Here is an 18,469-nt window from a genome sequence, read left to right as displayed (position 1 = left end):
AAAAAAAAAAAAAAAAAAAAAAAAAAAAAAAATTCTAATGCTACCACAAGCTAAAAAAGGTTTTAGCAAGTTCTTCTGGCTTAAAGTGAATCATGATCCAGAAGAGTAAACACTAATCTTCAGAGTAACAAGAAGTTCTCTATAAATATCAAAAGGCGGGGGGTTCAGATCTCAATTTTGAATACAAAAATAAGACAAAACGGTACAAATGAAAAGAGGACCATGACCCCTCTCAGCCCCCAACTCACTAGTCCTGTGCTGAGGAGGCATCTTCCCCACCCCTAGAGAGAAAGCAGGGATTTCTGCTTTCTCTGGAGCACTGGAGCATGAGTACGGGTTTACCTTCTCTCCAGTATTCATTCTCTTGCTGGAAGAAAAATCCTTCAGAGAACGGGTGACTTCCCTGGAAGACAGAAGGAGGCAGCTAAGCTTCAACGCAGCACCAAGTATCTCTATATGATGCTATAGGAGTCATGCAAGGTTCCTCCTTTAGGAATATGTGGTGGCTTTTCTTGCCCGTAATGCATACATCTAAAGTGATTTTCTAAGAGGAGAGACAGATACATCATTTTCCTAATACTCTAAACCCGGGGTCTCCATAGTGGAGTGTGCAAGACAGTTTGAGAGCAGAAAAGAAAATGTTAGGACATCTATTTATATAATTTTACCTCATCCTTTTCAAATTTATGTTTTTTGTATATGCTATAAAATATGCATATTAGTACAATAAAGCATATATTTAATGCATGAATAAATTATATACTGGCAATGTGAACTAACAATTTTCTAAAGTTGAGTCATGCAAAAAGTTTGGAAACTACTTTTCTAAACAACAGAACTATCCCAGGCTATAATAGCTTCTCACTCTTCCTTGTGAATTTCCTGCCGGATAGCACCAACTCAGTGTAGCAGAATGTGTCTTTCTGCAAAAGCAGGGTTGTTATCTACAGTTTAAAGGTCTTATTAAAAACTTTCCAGTGTTAGAAACATTTTGAAATACTTTCAGAGCAAGGTACTGGTTTAGCACATGTATCAGTAAATACATCAAGGCTTGCTCAGAAATTTTAGGTATGACAACAGGGAGGAAGGGGACACACCAGCTATATAAACGACAACTGAACTGTATGTAGGTGGAGTCCGGATCCTTCAACAGAACAAACTGGCTTCAAGTGTTTAGTGTTTATAAAGCATCTTACTGAGAGAGCTACAAATGCTTTCTAAAAATCCTAAAAGCAACCCTAACACAGAATGGATTTTCTAACTTCATGAAGTCGGTGTAGCCTGAGCTCAGATATCAGAAGGGGTTCATCATCACTGGTTAGCACGTTGGCAACTTAGCAGAAGCAACGAATTCATGCACTGGTGAGCTCTGGTCAAGTTGCCCAGGGAACGCACACCGGCAACCGACAACTGTGATTGCCAGTGTCGGTGGGGTGAGCCCTGGAGCCTGGGGCAGGGCTGGCCGAGGCTAGGGGAAGGGCGCAGGGTGGGCTCTTACTGGGACACCTCCGCGATGTGCTTGTGGCGCAGCGCTATCCAGAGGTCGTCATCCTCGTCCAGGAGCACTTCCTTTACCCTCGCCTCTCCAATGCCGCTCGTCTCATACCTGGAGAGGAGACGTCCCACAAAATTCATCCAATCCCCCTGGTTTAAAACAGGCAGATGGGGCTTCCCTGGTTGCGCAGTGGATTAAGAATCCGCCTGCCAGTGCAGGGGACACGGGTTCAAGCCCTGGTCCAGGAAGATCCCACATGCCGTGGAGCAACTAAGCTCGCGAGCCACAACTACTGAGCCTGCGCTCTAGAGCCCGCGTGCCACAACTACTGAGCTTGTGAGCCACAACTACTGAAACCCGCACCCCTGGAGCCTGTGCTCCACAACAAGAGAAGCCACTGCAGTGAGAAGCCTGCGCACTGCAACAAAGAGTAGCCCCCGCTCGCTGCAACTAGAGAAAGCCCGTGCACAGCAACAAAGACCCAACACAGCCAAAAACAAATAAATTAATTAATTAAAAAAAAAAAAAAGTAGAACTCCTCCTTGTGGAAGGAGCAGGAGAAAAACCAAACAAACAACAAAAAATAACAGACAGATGTTCACACGAATCTGTCTGAACATCAAGCAAGCACCCCAACCATCTGATGTGTCACTATCTGTGTCAGGTCTGCTGCATCTAAAAAGGCTAATGATTTCTTAGGCAGAAAGAGACCCAAAGGTCTAATCAAAGTCAACTGACTTGAAGTCCTGGTTTAAAACCCCCAGGGTCAGTTGATATGAGCTCCATCAGAGCCACCTGGCTCAGGTGTGAAGTCAGGTCATAGGTGGGTTCAGAGGTACTTGAAAGGGAAAGGCGAGGATCACACTTGTTCCTGGTTGGAAACGGCCTGGGACACCATCCTCAAATGTGTGGGACCTAAACAGCATTCTGCAGCTGCCTGCAACTGGCCCTCAGCAAATTTTCACATGTGAAATCATGAACATCTAAAGGAAAGCAAAAATTACAGGTACCAAAGGGGAAAAGCTGAGATTCAGTCATATTTTTAGAACCTTCATTTTGAAACAACTATCTTTACGGTTAATGTTATAAAATAAAGGACACGAGAACAATATAGCCTGTTCCCATTGAAAGAAAAATAAGTTTTTAGAGACTGAGTTTCTGATGATTGCTACCGAGAAAAATGTTTATAATGAAGCAAACTGCAAATAAAATTCAGTAGGAAACTCCTGTTGATATATTTTATCATCATCATATTTCATGATCTGTAGTTAAGAAGTTTTAACTCTGAATAAGATATGCTCTGACACACACAAGTCAACATATTAACACACCCAAGCCAGCTATGAACTGAGGCGACATGAGCTGTGAAATAAAGATCGAAGGTTCTTGTTCTCTTTGAAAGGGAGAGGAGGTTCTGGCTGGTGGTGCAGCTGGACTTTGGGAACTCACAGAAAAGCCTGCGGGCTTATTAGCAAGACTGTATCAATGCACTGGATTTTCCTAGGATTAACAACATCCTTTTTCTTAAATTAGAGGTGTGTTTGGTTCATTTGAAAAGCTGCAGTCACACCAGGTCTGTGTACTTACTTGTATACATCATTTTCAATCGGCAGCAGGTCGTAACTCATAGCCTGAAAAGTCAATTCATGAAGGACGGGGGAACTGGGGTCGAAACCGCGGTCCAGGATCAGGAGCTGGGAGCGTGCCTTGTCTGGGCCCTGAAGGAAGGACACAGGGAATGGTTTCATGAGCTGCCCCATACAACTCCCGCTTCTCCGACTAGCACAGCTAACCCTCCTGTGAAAAGTGGCAGCAGGATGTAAACTCTGACTCAAACAGCACTAAGTCCATTTACTGCTGGACAAGGACACCAGCACACACCATGTGAGAGTCCAGTGTGTCTATTTCATAATGAGGGCCCTTTGATGCAGATCCAAAACTGTGGCTGGGGTCTAAAGTGAGCTTACGAAGGGGAGCACCACCTAGGTTCAGCTATAAAAAGGGTGACCCATCATCCAGCCAGAGGGGGTCCCCAGAACCTGGGGCTGTCAGTGTTTTCCTTTTTTTTGCAGTACGCGGGCCTCTCACTGTTGTGGCCTCTCCTGGAGCACAGGCTCCGGACGCGCAGGCTCAGCGGCCATGGCTCACGGGCCCAGCCGCTCCGCGGCATGTGGGATCTTCCCGGACCGGGACACAAACCCGTGTCCCCTGCATCGGCAGGCGGACTCTCAACTACTGCGCCACCAGGGAAGCCCAGGGCTGTCAGTTTTTAAATCAAGATAGTGATGGGATAGTTCTGTGTCTTGATCGCAGTGGTGGTTGACATGTATCTACACGTGATAAAACTGCACGGAACTGCGCATGTGCGTGTGCACACATACACCCGAGCACGTGTACTAACTAGTGAAATCTGAATAAGGTCTGGAGATTGTAGCAATGTCAATTTTCTGGTTTTGATACTGTCCCACTGAGGGGGTCCCAGGAGGCAGGGCTGTAGGTGCTAACACTGGGAAAGTCCCAGCAAAGAGAAACAAGTTGATAGCTCAGCTACACTGAACAGAATCTGTATCGCCTGCCCAAGGGCTGGAGCTCACTGCACAGGAAGAAGGGCGCTCACACACACTCTGTGAGCAAAGGAAGCCAGCTGTGCCCAGGCTGCCACATGGACACTGTGGTCGCTTGGTGAGAGAAGCACGTGGGCCAAGTAAGGCTTACCTCCCCCATTGTCGGGTCATCGGCTTTGTACGCATCGAGCTTGTCCTGGATTAGCTGAGCCAGCAAAGCATTGTCCTTGTATTCCCTGACAAAGGAGGAGGGACAGAGGGTGAACGGCCCTGCCCCAATGGATGACACTGTCTGCTCTCAGGGAGGAAGGCAGGACAGAGCAGGAGGGTCAAGGGAGACACAAGCTTCATCTGTACTGTTCTTTTACAGTGAGAGTATACTCACTTTAGATGTATAATTTAAAAGGACAAATAAAATACTTAGCTCGGTGACTGGAACATAAATGATTTTCTAGTTCCCTTAAAAAAAACCAAGTGGAAACGGAGGTAATATTTCCAAGCAGCTCCAGACGAACAACCACACTGCAGCAGAGGGTCCTAACCAGCCATCCTTTTCCCATGATCAGGCTGTCTGAGTCTGACCCACCTGACTCTCACTTCCCTCAATTCAAATTCCCTTGGACCCTGTTTTGTTTTGTTGGAAGTGACATTTCTGCCAGCAGAGCCGGAAAGATACAAGTGAGAGCCTGTGGACCTTCCGCCTTGTCTGAGCTGGGTAGCACTTCCTGGGCTCCTCCTGGCGATGTTTATCCTGTGGCTGCTGCCTGCCACCTGGCCACGCTCAGAGCAAAAGCAGCTCTGCTCCCAGCCCTATCCCTCCAACGAGTGAATCCCAAGACCCCATTTCTTAGCTTCCACCAGGCTTCTGTCGGTGAGGACCCTAATGGAGGGGGGCGTTGTCCCATGGGTGCACATCCCTGCGGACAATGTGGTGATGAGCATCCTTGCACTTCCTGCTCAGACCCTCCATTCCTCCTGTTGTGTCCCCCACCCTTCTGGCTTCTCCCTGTGGAACTGGGACTCCCACTCATGCTCCCAGCTTGACACTCCCACACCACTGCGTTCACTCCGTTTAAATTCCCCAGAGGCTACCCAGTAATAACCACTGAAGGGCATGATCCCGAACTTGGCATCCAAGGCCTCCAGAGATGGGTTCACCTGGCCCCACTGCCCACACATAAACCGCGCTAGACTACCAACCCTCCCCAAACTTGCCCTTTGTTGTCCAACGTCACGCTTCTGCTCATCCCAACTATCCACACAAAATGCCCCCTGCTCCTCATTGGTCTACTGAAATCCGAACCTGTCCTCCGGTGCTGAGCTCAGCTGCCACCTCTGCTCTGAAGCTGTGCTCGCTCCTCTCAGCTCAAAGGGCCCTCTTCCTGCTCTGGATGCCCAAGCCTACGGCCTGCACTGTCCTAAGACACTGGTCTCACAGGCCTACATAGCAGGTGTGCACATCCTACCTGCCCTCCCGGCTCAGGGGTTTCTAAGGGCAGGGGCTGTGTCTTCAGGTTAACTCCGCCTGCCTAGCACTTAGCACAGAGCAGGTAAGTGATAAGTGAATGACCTTATCAAATCTGAGAAATGTGTCCTTTGGAGAATTATTCTCCTTGTATTTTATCTTACTCTGAAACACCTTTGGCAAGGTGGGTATTTGATTTTTAAGGTTAGGAAGAGATGAAAAATTGTAGGAAACCTGGATTGTAGTTACAGGGGGTTCACATTTAGCTATTCACTAACTGAATATATGTATTTCATGCCCTTTTCTGTATGTATTGGTATATTCCACAATAAAATTTAGAAAAGAGCAAAAACACTGGAAAATAATTATAAATGGAGACGCTCAAACCTTGACCCTCTGGAGACAACTGCCAGAGGAACGGCAAGGCCAGAGGAAGTTCCCTGCTCGGGGACACGTGGCGGGGCCACCGAAGGCAGACTGGGGCACAGCCTTACCCCCGATACCGCACGGCCGGGTACTCCTTCAGGGTGGCGCACAGAGTTGCGATCTGCTCTGCCAGGCGCTCCAGGACCGGATTCTTCATCTGAGCCTTGTGGGGACTGTAGAAGCTTTGGAAAGAGTCAGCAGAGTCCAAGGAGTACACCTGAGACGGGGAAGAAATACATATATTTCCAGAATGGTGAACCGTCATATTCATCCAGAATGGTGGTGAACCGTCAAGAGTTTTTTTTCCAAGCTGGTAGTGAGGCTGGGTGTCTCAGGTTTTCATTTCTTCTACAAACACGGCTTGGGTGTCTGCTGGGTGCCAGGCACTGTGCTAACCACTTGGGGCTGTTAGTGACCAAACCATTACTGCCCTCAAGGAGCGTGCAATCTTGCAGGAAGAGGCAGACAACAAACATAATGGAAAGTAAATTTTATGGTATTTGAGAAATGGGTACGTGTATGAGAACATAAGAAGCAGGGAGAGAATGCCCACAGGATGGACAGGGAGGGCACGAGGCCTCCTTGAGGAGGGGCTGTTTGAGCCAGGGCTTGAAGGAGGTGCAGGGTTTCTCCCCAGCAGGCAGCTCCCCGAGGCACCGGCTGGTGCCAAGGCCCTGAGGCAGGCGTGTGCCTGTGTCTGATGACCAGTGGGGAGCCCAGGAGGAGAGCAGGGGGGCCCTGACACACCGCACGGGCCGTTCATTGTAAGTTTGAATAAATAAGGGACAGGCTAGAAATTGTGCTGTGACTGTAGCAAATAAAGGGGCTCTGTATGGATTTAATAGTTTCCTATCCTCATAGTAGGTTCTAAGCATTTTTCTTCTTTTTTTTTTTCTGGAGGGTTCTAGAAGACTAAACTTCCCTCCAGTATTCTCTCAGAATCTCTATGAGGTAAACTACCCTGATCTGGAAAACCTGAGGTTTTAAAAAAAAGGTTATTACGTTTCAAAAATATACGAGAAATATAGTATGGTTGAATATGCTAAAGTTGGATTTTGTTCAATCCAGGTGGTGACAAGGCTCACACAGAGGAAAAAAATTCCTGCCCTCAAGCTGAGATTAAGCTTTAGGCCAAGTGAGAGGGCAAAGAGACTGTCTTTTTAAAATATTCACACTCTACTTTTTCCATCTCTTCTTACCCAAGAATTGGTCACTCTCTGGCATCTAGAAGCTGATCTATAAAGACCCAAAATGCCACAATCATCTCTTACCTCTACAAAATGCACAGAAGTTGTGTTATTTTTTGTTTCTTTGCAAGGAGGAGGCATTTTAACAAATTTTAAAATACTAAGGTATAAATTTTGTATGTTCTCTCATGATCAGCTTCACCTTTACTGGTTTAACGACTTTGTTTTTTTCCAAGAGGAGAGGTTTTGGCACTTGAAGCGTTAACAGCTCATGACGAAGGCTACCATCTGTTCCTTCCCGCACATGACAAGCTGAGGTTTTCTCTACATAAAAACAGTCTCCTTTGCAGCAAACGGGTGTTGTCTGATCCCTTCCCCTCCCCTCCTCCCAAGCTCTTTCTGGATTGGCTACTTTTTGCTTAGTCAAGGAGTCAGCCAATAGGAGTGAACAATGTGAGTGAGGATGAAATGAACACTAAGAAGGGCAGGATGGCTGCAGAAAGTCAGAAATAACTGGAGACTAACACGAGGGCATCTTGGGCAGACCCCTAAGGACTACTGTTGCCATTACATAAACGTCCACTCACAACGCGTCATTCAGCAATCCCCTCCCCCACTCTCTTTACTGCACCCCTGCCCCACCCTCTCGCACGTGGCCAGAGTTCCTGAGAGAATAGGCAGGATGTGGATTTTCTATGCCCTCCCCCACGCGGCCTCACCTGGGATTCATATGGGAGAAATGCAATGTTGATTTCCGTCAGAGTTCTGATGACTTTGGCTGCTCGAGATTTTACCAGCTCGTTAAACAGGGCGTCTGGACAAGCTGCCAGAATGACAAAAGACAGTAGGTTTTCCTGCCCATTTTCTGGTTCATTTCAACATTCGCACATGTCCAGGGAATTCTTTATTTTATTAGGATTTTAAAAAGGTAAACAGAAAGTTCATCCTACCCGACAACCTACTACCTCTAGGGTATAAAAGGAATAAAAGGAATACAAAACCACCTACAAGGCCCTCAACGTATAACAAAGAAACAAATGGCAATAAAGACTGAGATATTGAGAGCTAATAAAAACTATTTTCTGACATTAAGGAGAGGAAGAAAAAGAACCAAGAGAGATCAAGAAGGGATCAGGAAAAGGCCTGTAATATAAACAAACACCACACATCTGAGATACTTATGAAAAATAAAATAAGTAAAGAAAAATAAAATCGTTGGGAAATGCGATGCAGACATCTCCCCAGGGCCTCTAAGGAACTCAGCTGCATAGGAGTCCCACTTGGTGGGGGAACCACGATTTCTCATGACTCTTCCGGACCAAACAAATAGTCTCAGGTCCCCAGAAATGTGTCATTGGTTTATTATTACTAATGCCATCTACCTGCTTTCTTTGCCACCCATCTTCAAAGAGTATAAAATTATTCTTTGCAAGAACCTTCCCCCATCTGCTCAAGTGGTGAGTTTTGTGGGGTTTTCCCCAGAGAGAACACAGGGTGAACTGTTATTATTGTGCACTTGCACTAGGTTCCATGCACAAAACCTCCACAAAGCAAGAAAACAGATTCTAGGACAATGATACAGTTCTACCTGATACAAATACCACCATATCAGAGCGTCTTTGTAGTTGAAAAGTAGATGGAAACACACTGAAATTTATAGTGATATCTGGAAGTCTATACAATGAAACTAAGGCTGGCATCGGAAAATTCTTCTCAGCATTAAACATGCTAGACCTCAGAAGAGGAGCTATTTTTTTAATCAGGAAGGGACTGCACGACCTAGTAGGTTTGTATTTGTGGGCGTTTATTTTTCTCTCTTATGCAATTTGTCTTCTGAAGAGAAAATAAAAGATCCGGACACAAGTGGGAACAACCCATTTCTTCCCTGTTGGCCTGGCTTGCTTGGGGTCAGTCTGGCTGTGCAGGAAGGCCAGGGCGGCAGCTGACAGCTGTACTCACAGTCAGTGAAGAAGACGTGCGCAGCCCGGTACTTGGCAGTTGGTGGGTCCTTAAAGTCACTGATGAGAGAGTGGACAGACTGTGGAAGGGGAGAAAAAGGGAACTGAATCTAATTCTAGGAGCAAATGGAACCTACATCTGAACGGAGTCAAATCCATGCTGGCTTCAAGCTACATGCACAAAATAGCAAGGGATTTCTGATGTATAATTCTAACTTATGTTCGGCCATAACTGAGTTCTGAGGATTTAAGATTAGCATCGTTTCAGAGTTTAGATGAACAAAAGCCTCCCTAGCTCATTCCAAAGTGACAGCGTCCATTCTTTGGAGCCACCATAACTTGGGTTCCTAAGAAGAGACCCACAAAAGAGGAAGGTGGTCAGAAACCTACCAGGAGATTCATTGCAATGAAGTTCTAGCAATTTAGTTGCATCTGCAGAAACTCATACATAAGCCCGTTTTCAAAAATGAAAAGAAAACATGAAAACTGGGGGGAATTTACATAGATTAAGACATCTAAGACAGCTAGCAACCAGAAGCAAGAAGGTGGGCCTTGCTTGAATACTGATTTGAACCAACCCCCCAAAATGATAAGACAGGTAAATTTGAACCCTAACTGGATATTGATGAAATAAATCTGGGAACTCCTTGGTGGTCCAGTGGTAAGGACTCCGAGCTTCCACTGTAGGGGATCCAGGTTCAAACCCTGGTCCGGGGAACTAAGATCCTGCAAGCCACGTGGCGAGGCCAAAAAAAAAAGAAATCTGAAAGCATAATATACCCAAGTTCTGGAGGCAGATCACTAGATAAAGTGGTCTCCTACCTAGAAAGCTAACACAAGGGGAAATCGAGATTGGTCCAGCCTGGCTTTTGGCAGAAAGCTTAATGAATGTACTCTTCACTCCTCACCGCACCCCATCTTCCCCGTTGGTGGACTGCATGCTTACACAGAGCAGTGTGTTAAATGCGTGCTTAACCCGGAACCATCAGACATGATGCCACCCAGACACCAAGCCAGCACATGTAACCTCAGCCAAAGCTCTTCTAGGCGGGGTTTACCTTCTCAGAGGGAGTGATGAGATACACAGCTTCCAGGCTGGGGAGCGGCTCTCGGCGCTTGTTGATGTCTTCCACAACTAGACAACAAAACAGCGGCCCACGGTAAATAAGAAAACAGAACTGGTGATCATAAAACTAGAAGCCATAGAGAGAGGCCACCTTCAGACTGGTGCAATAAAAATCTACAGTGGGGGGAGGAAAGACTCAACGCCCCTTCCGCAGAGTTACCACGTTCCTCTGTCTCACGAGGCTCAGGTGGTAGAAAACCTGAAACCTTATCACACTAAATACTTCCTATTTCCCATTTCAGTTTAAGTAAATTCCTTGATCTAGTCTTTTGCCCCTTCCTTCAGTCCCCCCCCCAAATATTTGGGGGTGGTTAACACAGGCTTGCTGACTTTTAAATTTTGCCAAGTAAGGACATTTAAAAAAAACTTCTGGGATGGGGAAGAGTCTGTGGGCGGGAGGGGAGAGCTGAACCCTCATCTACCACAGGAAGTCAACAGATAATGTCTAACATGATGAATCAAGCGATACTCCTGTAAGCACTTATTTAGAAATATCAAAAAGATAACCAGAAGAAAGAGCAGAGTGGCTGCCTCTGGGGTGATGGATCCCAGGGGATGGGGGAGGAAGGAGGAGGGCAGGACGGTGCTGCTTCTTTGTTAGAAGCTCATTAGCTACCTTTGGCTTTTTTCCTATATTTGCATTTTTTTGCCTTGATAGAGAAAAAAAAAAGTTTTAACAATTCAGTGAGGAAAATAACTTTGTAAGCTCAAAACAGGGGCAAGTCTGGTCTTGGATCGCTGAATGACGTAAAGTCACACCAAAAATTATGTACTCCTATTTACAGGACTATGCTTTTGGTGATAGATAAACTAGATTTGGAAATATGCTTTAATTTTATTTTATTTTAATTTCTTTTTTCTGTTTTCTTTTTTATCTTAAAAAATTTTTTTGGCGGAAATGTGTTTTAAAAAATGATGAAATCACCAACCTTTAAATTACATTCACCTAGCTTAATGAAAACCTCAACCCTCCTTGCTCCTCCTCCCGTAATTGTGGTATGGTAGTAATTTTGACAAAGACCAGCAGTAGTCTGTAGGCCACATACCATATAAAAGTTCTCTCCAGGGGAAAAAACTGGGAGCTGCACTGCAACGGGTATGTTCCACCCAAAGTTTTTTAGGAGGAAAAACAAAGGTTAACTTCCTTGTTTGAAATAATACCTCAAAATAGACTGCTTTTCCATCAATGCTGTTTCACAGATTAAAATACATGATCTCCCCTGAAAGGGGCTCCTAAGTAAGACTTGAGCTGCACACAAATGTGAAAAAGAGCTGGGGACAGCAGCCAGGAGGTCGGTGTTCTAGTCTCAGGTGTGACACTGGCCAGTGACCTTGAGCAGGTGATTTAACTTATTTCAAAAACCTATTACTGTGAAATTCTAAAGCACATTCCAAAGAATGACTTAAACATAAATATACAAATAATTATAAAGCAAATGCTGCACAAGCACCACCCGTCAGGCAACAGAACCCATCAGCACTGCAGAAGTGCCCTCCTTCACCCTCCCTCATCACAATTTCCTCCCTTCCCCCCAAAGAGAACCACCATGGTGACATGAATGGTGATCACTTCTCTTTGTGGTTAAGACTTACTTGTCCCTGCATTTCAAAGCAGTAGAGCTTAGCTCTGCCTGTTTTTGAACATTACGTAAATTAAAGCATATTGTTAAGGATGTACCTTGCTTCTTTTGCTCGACATTGTTTATCAGATTCATTTGCATTTTGGAATGAGCCAGTAGTCAGAGTTCGTTCCTCTTCTTTGCTATATATCAGCAGTATTCTGCTGTGTGACTATTCCACAATTCATTTTACCATTCTACTCCTAGTGGACATTTTGGTTGCTCCCACTTTGGGGCTACTATGAGTGATGCTCTGTGAGCATTCCGGGCACACACACCTGGGTTATCTAGGACACACATCTAACTGCAGATGTGCTGGCTCATAGGATCTGCATGCCTCAACTCTCCTAGACTCTGCCAAGTGTTTTTCAAAGTAGCTGTACCAACTGACATGTGTCAGGTCGGAGTTCCCATTTTTCTATATCCTGTCACTTGGCATTATCATATTTTATTTTATTTTATTATTATATTTTACATCTTTATTGGAGTATAATTGCTTTACAATGGTGTGTTAGTTTCTGCTTTACAACAAAGTGAATCAGCTATACATATACATACGGTCCCATATCTCTTCCCTCTTGCGTCTCCCTCCTTCCCACCCTCCCTAGGCATTATCATATTTTAAATACTCCAATCTGAGTACACAGCAGTATCTCACTCTGGTTTTAATTGCATTCCCCTGACCACTACTGAGGGGGCCAACTTTTCACGTATTTATTGGCCATTTGGATTTCTTCCTTTGTTAAGTGCCTGTTTAATTCTTTTGTCTATTCTTTTCTATTGGGTGGCCTGCCCTTTTTTTTTTTTTTTTTTTCTTGATTGAGCCTTCCTTTGGCATCCTTTCACAGATACTTAATGGGCATCTAACACTGGATTGGATGTGAGGGATTCAATGATGAACAAGAAAGCCTGGGGTATCTCTCAGGAACTTACGGTCCTACCACCCAGGTTGTTGGAAGATCTAAAGTCAAGCAAGATAGGGACTTCCCTGGTGGTCTGGTGGTTAAGAATCCACCTTCCAATGCAGGGGACATGGGTTCGATCCCTGGTCAGGGAACTAAGATCCCACATGCCATGGGGCAACTAAGCCTGCGCACCACAGGAAGAACGCACATGCCACAACAAAGACCCGATGCCTCCAAAAAAAAAAAAAAAAAAAAAGAATGTGGTTTCATGAATAAAAATTATAAAAGAAAATAACGTCAAGCAAGATAATAACAGATAGGGAGGAGAAAGAACACCCCAAGAGAAGGCTGGGTGTCGCGGGAGGGCAGAGGGAAGGCCGCTCACTTGTTATCCCCTCGGTCATGATGTCTGTCATCTTACAGCAGGAGGAAAGCATCCTCATGCTCAGCTGATCCACCACCAGCACCTGGAAACAAAAGGGGACAGTTTACAGCCTGATGGGCACCTGCTATTATTATCTCCTCCGCTGACCCAGTCAAGATTTCAGAAGGAGCCTAGAAATGCAAAATTCTGAGTTATCAATGCTTCCTACGGGGCCAGAAGTTTGCCGAGACACATGCTAGCTTTTATTTCCCCACCAAACCTAAGCTTCTAGGAGAGTTTGCTCTCACTGATGTGACTTAATATTTTAAAGTTAATAAAATTAAAGTTTTTTCCATGACAAAGAAAATACTCATAAAAATGCAGAAAAAAAAAAGAAAGAAAGAAAAGAAAAAAAAATTCATCTACAGCATTCACACTTGGAGAAATCCATATTAGAGGGTATTTTTTCAGGGCGCAAACTTTTTCTTAATGGGAGAATGAACACTAGTGCCACATTTATGGGGTGGAAGGAGAGGACTTCGTTGCAGACATCATTGGGATGGACCAGCACACGTGTCATCCCGGGAGCAAACTGTGTCTCAGTTCAGACGGGAAGAATAAGAACGTGCCGTCCTGGTCTAAAAGCTTCATACCTGCAATTCTTCAGCCAACTTTTCCTATCTCCATTAGGCCCACAGTGGAGAGAGGGAGCTAAAACAAAGCTATTTCTCCTACCCTTCTTCAAAGATAGAAACCCAGGCAACAGGTGCTGGAGAAGTGTGGGCCCGAAAGCATCTTGCTGCAGCACGATCATTCATTTTATGAGGCAGCTTCCTCAAGGTTAGTTTAAAATTCACATGTCCACAAGTCCATTACCGATGGGAAGGGTAAGAGAGAAAGGCAGGCATAAAGAGTTCCCACCAGCTGGCCTCCCACTCTGGGTATGAGGATGGGTGCTTTGACTAAAACGTCACGAGGCCAGGGTGAGACTTCAAAAGCCTCCTGGTACCAATCAGCTCTGCTGTTCCCAGGCCCGGTGAACTTTACTACAGGAAAACTCGGGAGCGAGTATGGTTGGCATAAGCCCTTCAGCAACACACGGGGAAGTCCAAGTAAGATGGTGTGCTCTCCTGGTCACTGTAATGCCCGGCCCCAGACAACCAGATGGTCCTTCAAACAAAGACATCCTGGATGGAGGACAGCACGTTTCCGACTTGCATCACCCACTGCCGGAACCGAGGCCATAATCAATTAGAATGACTTAAATACTTGTTTCAGGTACATGACAGTTTCCAGCATTGCTCTCAATGTTAAATGAATAAACAAACTTAGTTGTTTTGTCTTACGCAGCTACAGGCAGACGGGATAGGCCAGATGAGGGCTTTTCAGACTGCTGTGTGGGCTCCATGGACATGCTTTAGGGCCGCCAGAGGGGCAAGAAGGGTCCCCTCTCGTCTCCCACAGCAAAGCAGAATAATTCTACCTTCTGCTTGATTCAGGTAAGATCTTGTCTGAATAAAAGAGTTCCACTTCTAGAATGCCTCACCAGGTGATCTTAAAGATAAGCTTTATGACCAAGAGATTTCCTAACCAGGATCGTATAAAATGGGAGGCACAGCAGATTACCTTTCTCTAGTCCAGAAGCTTTTGGTATCCTCTGGACACAGCAAAGGTCCTCATTCCGCGCCTACATGCCTCTCCCCAACTCTACTCCATTCTTGTTTTTCCCCATGAACTCACCTTTAAGGTCATTAATTGTGCTTTTCTACTTACCTTCCACTCTCCCTTCTTCTTTACCTTCTTTATCACATCATGCATGATCTCTAAAAGAGGAGAGAAAAAGGAAGGAAGGACAGAAGGAGGAAGGGAAGGGGAGAGGGAGGAAAGGAGAGAGGGAAGGAGGGGGGAGGTGGAAGAAAAAATCTAATGTAATTTCAAGGACTTCCAACCCCTGCCTATTAGACAAGGTCATTTTCCCTCCATAGGCTTTGTTCTCCTGAGTCATGCAATTCAACCAATCTGTCTACTGAGCCATAATCAATCCACCATAAAGACAGTTCTCTTCCTGCTTCCTTAATTCAGTTGTTCTCAAACTTTGTAGTCTCAGGACTCCTTTATACTCTTAACTATTGAGGACCCCAAAGAGTGTTTGTGTATGTGGGCAAGTATCTACTGACATTTCCTGTATTAGAAGTTAAACTGAGAAATTTTTAAAATATGTGTTAATTCAATTACAATAATAATAAACCCATTCTTTGATAACATAGTTGCACTTCATTAAAATGCTATTTATGTTTTTGTTTTTTTGGCTGCATTGTGCAACTTTTGGGATCTCAGCTCCCTAACCAGGTATTGAACCTGGGCCATGGCAGTGAAAGTGCTGAGTCCTAACCACTGGACCACCAGGGAATTCCCAAAATGCTATTTATATTTTCCATAATAAAACAATTTTAGTGAGAATACTGGCATTGTTTTACATCTTTGCAACTCTCCTTAATGTCTGGCTTCGTAGAAGACAGCTGGGTTCTGCTTCTTAAATAACCTGCTGTGAATCATATAGCATCTGGAAAACTCCAGTGTACGTTTGTGAGAGAATAAGAGTGAGAAGGTAGATAACATCTTAGTCTTATTATGAAGATAGTTTTGACCTCGAATTCCCAAAAGGGTCTGGGGTTTGAGAACCACTGACTTAAGATAAGTGCGTAAAATGCTATGACAATACCCCAGGGCACGTGAGCCCCCGTCAAGCTCCAAAAACAGACGTGAAGAGCAGCTGTGATATCTTTCCAACCCTGAGCACATCTGTGGGATGCTCTCACCCAAAACCAACACTTTTGCAAGCCACAGTTTCTATAATGTCACACCACACACAAGTCTACCCGGTCATGGAGGATTCACAGGAAACAGCGCTCTGCTACTCTTTCTAAAACTCAGATCATCCACAGGCCTGGAAGGACTCAAGGCTAAGAGCTGTCATTAGCAAGTGTGCTTCAAGCATTTTAGGTCAATCTCCAGAGCACGATGGTTCCTGACTCTGCTTTTGACTATCTACAATAATCTGATGTGTCATCAAAGTGTTCTAAAATTTTTAAGAGCTTCTTACCTGATTATAAAAAAATACACACTCATTGCAGTAAACTTGGAAAACACAGAAAAGTACAAAGAAGAAAATACCATGTATTACTTGTATACTTGAAAAAAATCAAAAAGAAAAATCACTTGTAATCCTGCCAACCCAAAATGCATAATTAACATTTTAGTTTATTTCCTACTCGCTTTTCCCATGAACTTTTACATAGCTAAGATCATGTGGTATATATAATTTCGTATTATGCTTTTTTTCAGTAAGAAAACTCATTTCTCCATGTTAATAAAAATGCTTCCTAGGGTCTTAAATGCCTGCATAATAGTCCCTGGTTTAGTCAACAATTTTCCCAATAGCCATTTAGATTATTTCCCATGTTTCAGTGTGGTGAAAAACTGGGAACAAATGTATCAAATAATAAGGCAGTGGTTAAGTCAATTAGGTTACATTTGTGCAATGGATACTATGCACCCATTAGAAATAATGATGTGGAAAATACCCACTCATTCACTCAATACCACTGTTTGCCAGTCACTGGACCAAGCACCAGGGATGAACAACAGCAGACATGGCACTGCTCCTTCGGAGCTTACACTCTAGTGACGGAAGCAGACAAAACAAAAGGGCAATCGTGGCTTCTCACAAATGCTCTAAGGTAAATAAATAAGGGCTGTGGTAGAAAGGAAAAAACCCAGTGTGGAGAGCTACCTTTAAGAGGGGATCAGAAAAAAAAAGATGAAAAAAAAAACCCCAAAATAGAAAACAAACAAAAAAACAGGAAAAAGGGACTTCCCTGGCAGTCCAGTGGTTAGGACTCCAGGCTTCCACTGCAGGGGGCGCAGGTTCCATCCCTGGTTGGGGAACTAAGATCCCACATGTGGTGGGCAAAAAAAAAAAAGGGAGGCACAAAGGCTCGAGGTGGAAAAAGGAAAAAGAGCTTGACAGCTTCTTGGAACTGAAGCTGGTAGAAGCTGAGGCTGGAGGCCAGATCACAGGGGACCTTGACGGGAGTATGATTTTATCTGAAGGGTACCAGAAAGCCACCGAGGGTAGGGACGTCATCTGATGTGAAGTAGAGATGAGATTGGAGGGGGGCAAGAACTGAAGCAGGAGTACAGTCAGGACGCCTTCTCAAGGGTCCATCCACAGCTGGTGGCAGCGGACATGGCGAGAAGAGGGTGAATTTGATATCTATTTGGACATATAGCCAACAGGGCTAGCTGCTGAATTGGGTGTGGGGGAAAAGTAAAGAAAGGAAACAGGTAACTCCTAGCTTTTTGGCTTAAAGAAATTGATGTAGAGACACAAAAGATTTAGAGGGAGGAAAGAACTGATCTGTAGGAGAATACAGAACATCCTTTTTTGATTAAAGACTGAGATGGCTAAGAGATGTCCGAGGGGAGATACAGGGAGGGTAGCTGGAGCTTGAAAGACTGACTTTTAGCTACAGTTTAAAATCTGGGCATTATTACCACATAGAGGTAAGTTTGGAGAAAACCCCAAGCGCTTGTAGGACCAGTAAGATGGTTTGGAAACATGGTCTTTATTGACAAGCATTCTTGTGAAACAATAAGGATGAAGCCAGTCTAAAATGGGTGATGAGGAAGACAGAATACCTAGACAACTTTTTCAAGAGGTTTTCCTATAAGGTAGCAGAGAAAAGTATGAAAGCTAGACAGGGTAGACAGAGAATGTGAAATCAAGGAAGGGTTTTTCTTTCTTTTTTTTTTTTGAAATGAAAGCTTTTCTTCAGTTATTTTTACTTAATACCAATTCTTTTTTTTTAATTTATTTTTTATTTATTTTTGGGTGTGTTCGGTCTTGTTGCTGTGCGCAGGCTTTCTCTAGTTGTGGTGAGCGGGGGCTACTCTTCGTTGCGGTGTGTGGGCTTCTCATTGCAGTGGCTTCGCTTGTTGTAGAGCTCAGGCTCTAGGCACGCAGGTTTCAGTAGTTGTGGCTCGCGAGCTCAGCAGTTGTGGCTCGGGGGCTCCAGAGCACAGGCTCAGTAGTTGTGTTGCACGGGCTTAGTTGCTACAAGGCATATGGGATCTTCCCAGACCAGGGCTCGAACTCGTGTCCCTTGCATTGGCAGATTCTTAACCACTGTGCCACCAGGGAAGTCCTTTGTTTTTTTAAAAATTTGAGAAATTAGACTTTTTTTTTTTTTTTTTTTTTTTTTGCATTACTTAGGCCTCTCACTGTTGTGGCCTCTCTTGTTGCAGAGCACAGGCTCCAGATGCGCAGGCTCAGTGGCCATGGCTCACTGGCCCAGCCT

At 44.6% G+C, this 18,469-nt stretch overlaps 1 protein-coding gene and 1 non-coding gene across 3 annotated transcripts in view; both read right to left on the bottom strand.

The window, feature by feature from the left end:
- Nucleotides 1-18,469, bottom strand: part of STXBP1 (syntaxin binding protein 1) — a 71,946-nt gene that overhangs the window by 22,271 nt on the left and 31,206 nt on the right. For both annotated transcript variants that reach the window (XM_007471730.1, XM_007471731.1), the window contains exons 2-11: nt 14,883-14,932; nt 13,131-13,212; nt 10,154-10,230; nt 9,097-9,175; nt 7,857-7,960; nt 6,019-6,167; nt 4,211-4,295; nt 3,083-3,213; nt 1,499-1,606; nt 343-403 (exon numbers count right to left, since the gene is read on the bottom strand). In XM_007471730.1, the coding sequence (XP_007471792.1) occupies nt 343-403; nt 1,499-1,606; nt 3,083-3,213; nt 4,211-4,295; nt 6,019-6,167; nt 7,857-7,960; nt 9,097-9,175; nt 10,154-10,230; nt 13,131-13,212; nt 14,883-14,932 (926 nt within the window). The remainder of the gene's footprint in view (nt 1-342; nt 404-1,498; nt 1,607-3,082; nt 3,214-4,210; nt 4,296-6,018; nt 6,168-7,856; nt 7,961-9,096; nt 9,176-10,153; nt 10,231-13,130; nt 13,213-14,882; nt 14,933-18,469) is intronic.
- Nucleotides 15,447-15,518, bottom strand: TRNAE-UUC (transfer RNA glutamic acid (anticodon UUC)). Its single transcript has one exon. It is a non-coding gene; the product is annotated as a tRNA-Glu (tRNA).

The sequence above is a fragment of the Lipotes vexillifer genome, unplaced genomic scaffold (genome assembly GCF_000442215.2).
Source record: "Lipotes vexillifer unplaced genomic scaffold, Lipotes_vexillifer_v1.1 scaffold98, whole genome shotgun sequence".
Classification (NCBI taxonomy): Eukaryota; Metazoa; Chordata; class Mammalia; order Artiodactyla; family Lipotidae; genus Lipotes; species Lipotes vexillifer.
The sequence above is the reverse complement of the archived record's forward strand: the minus strand, read 5'-3'. Positions and strand labels throughout refer to the sequence as shown.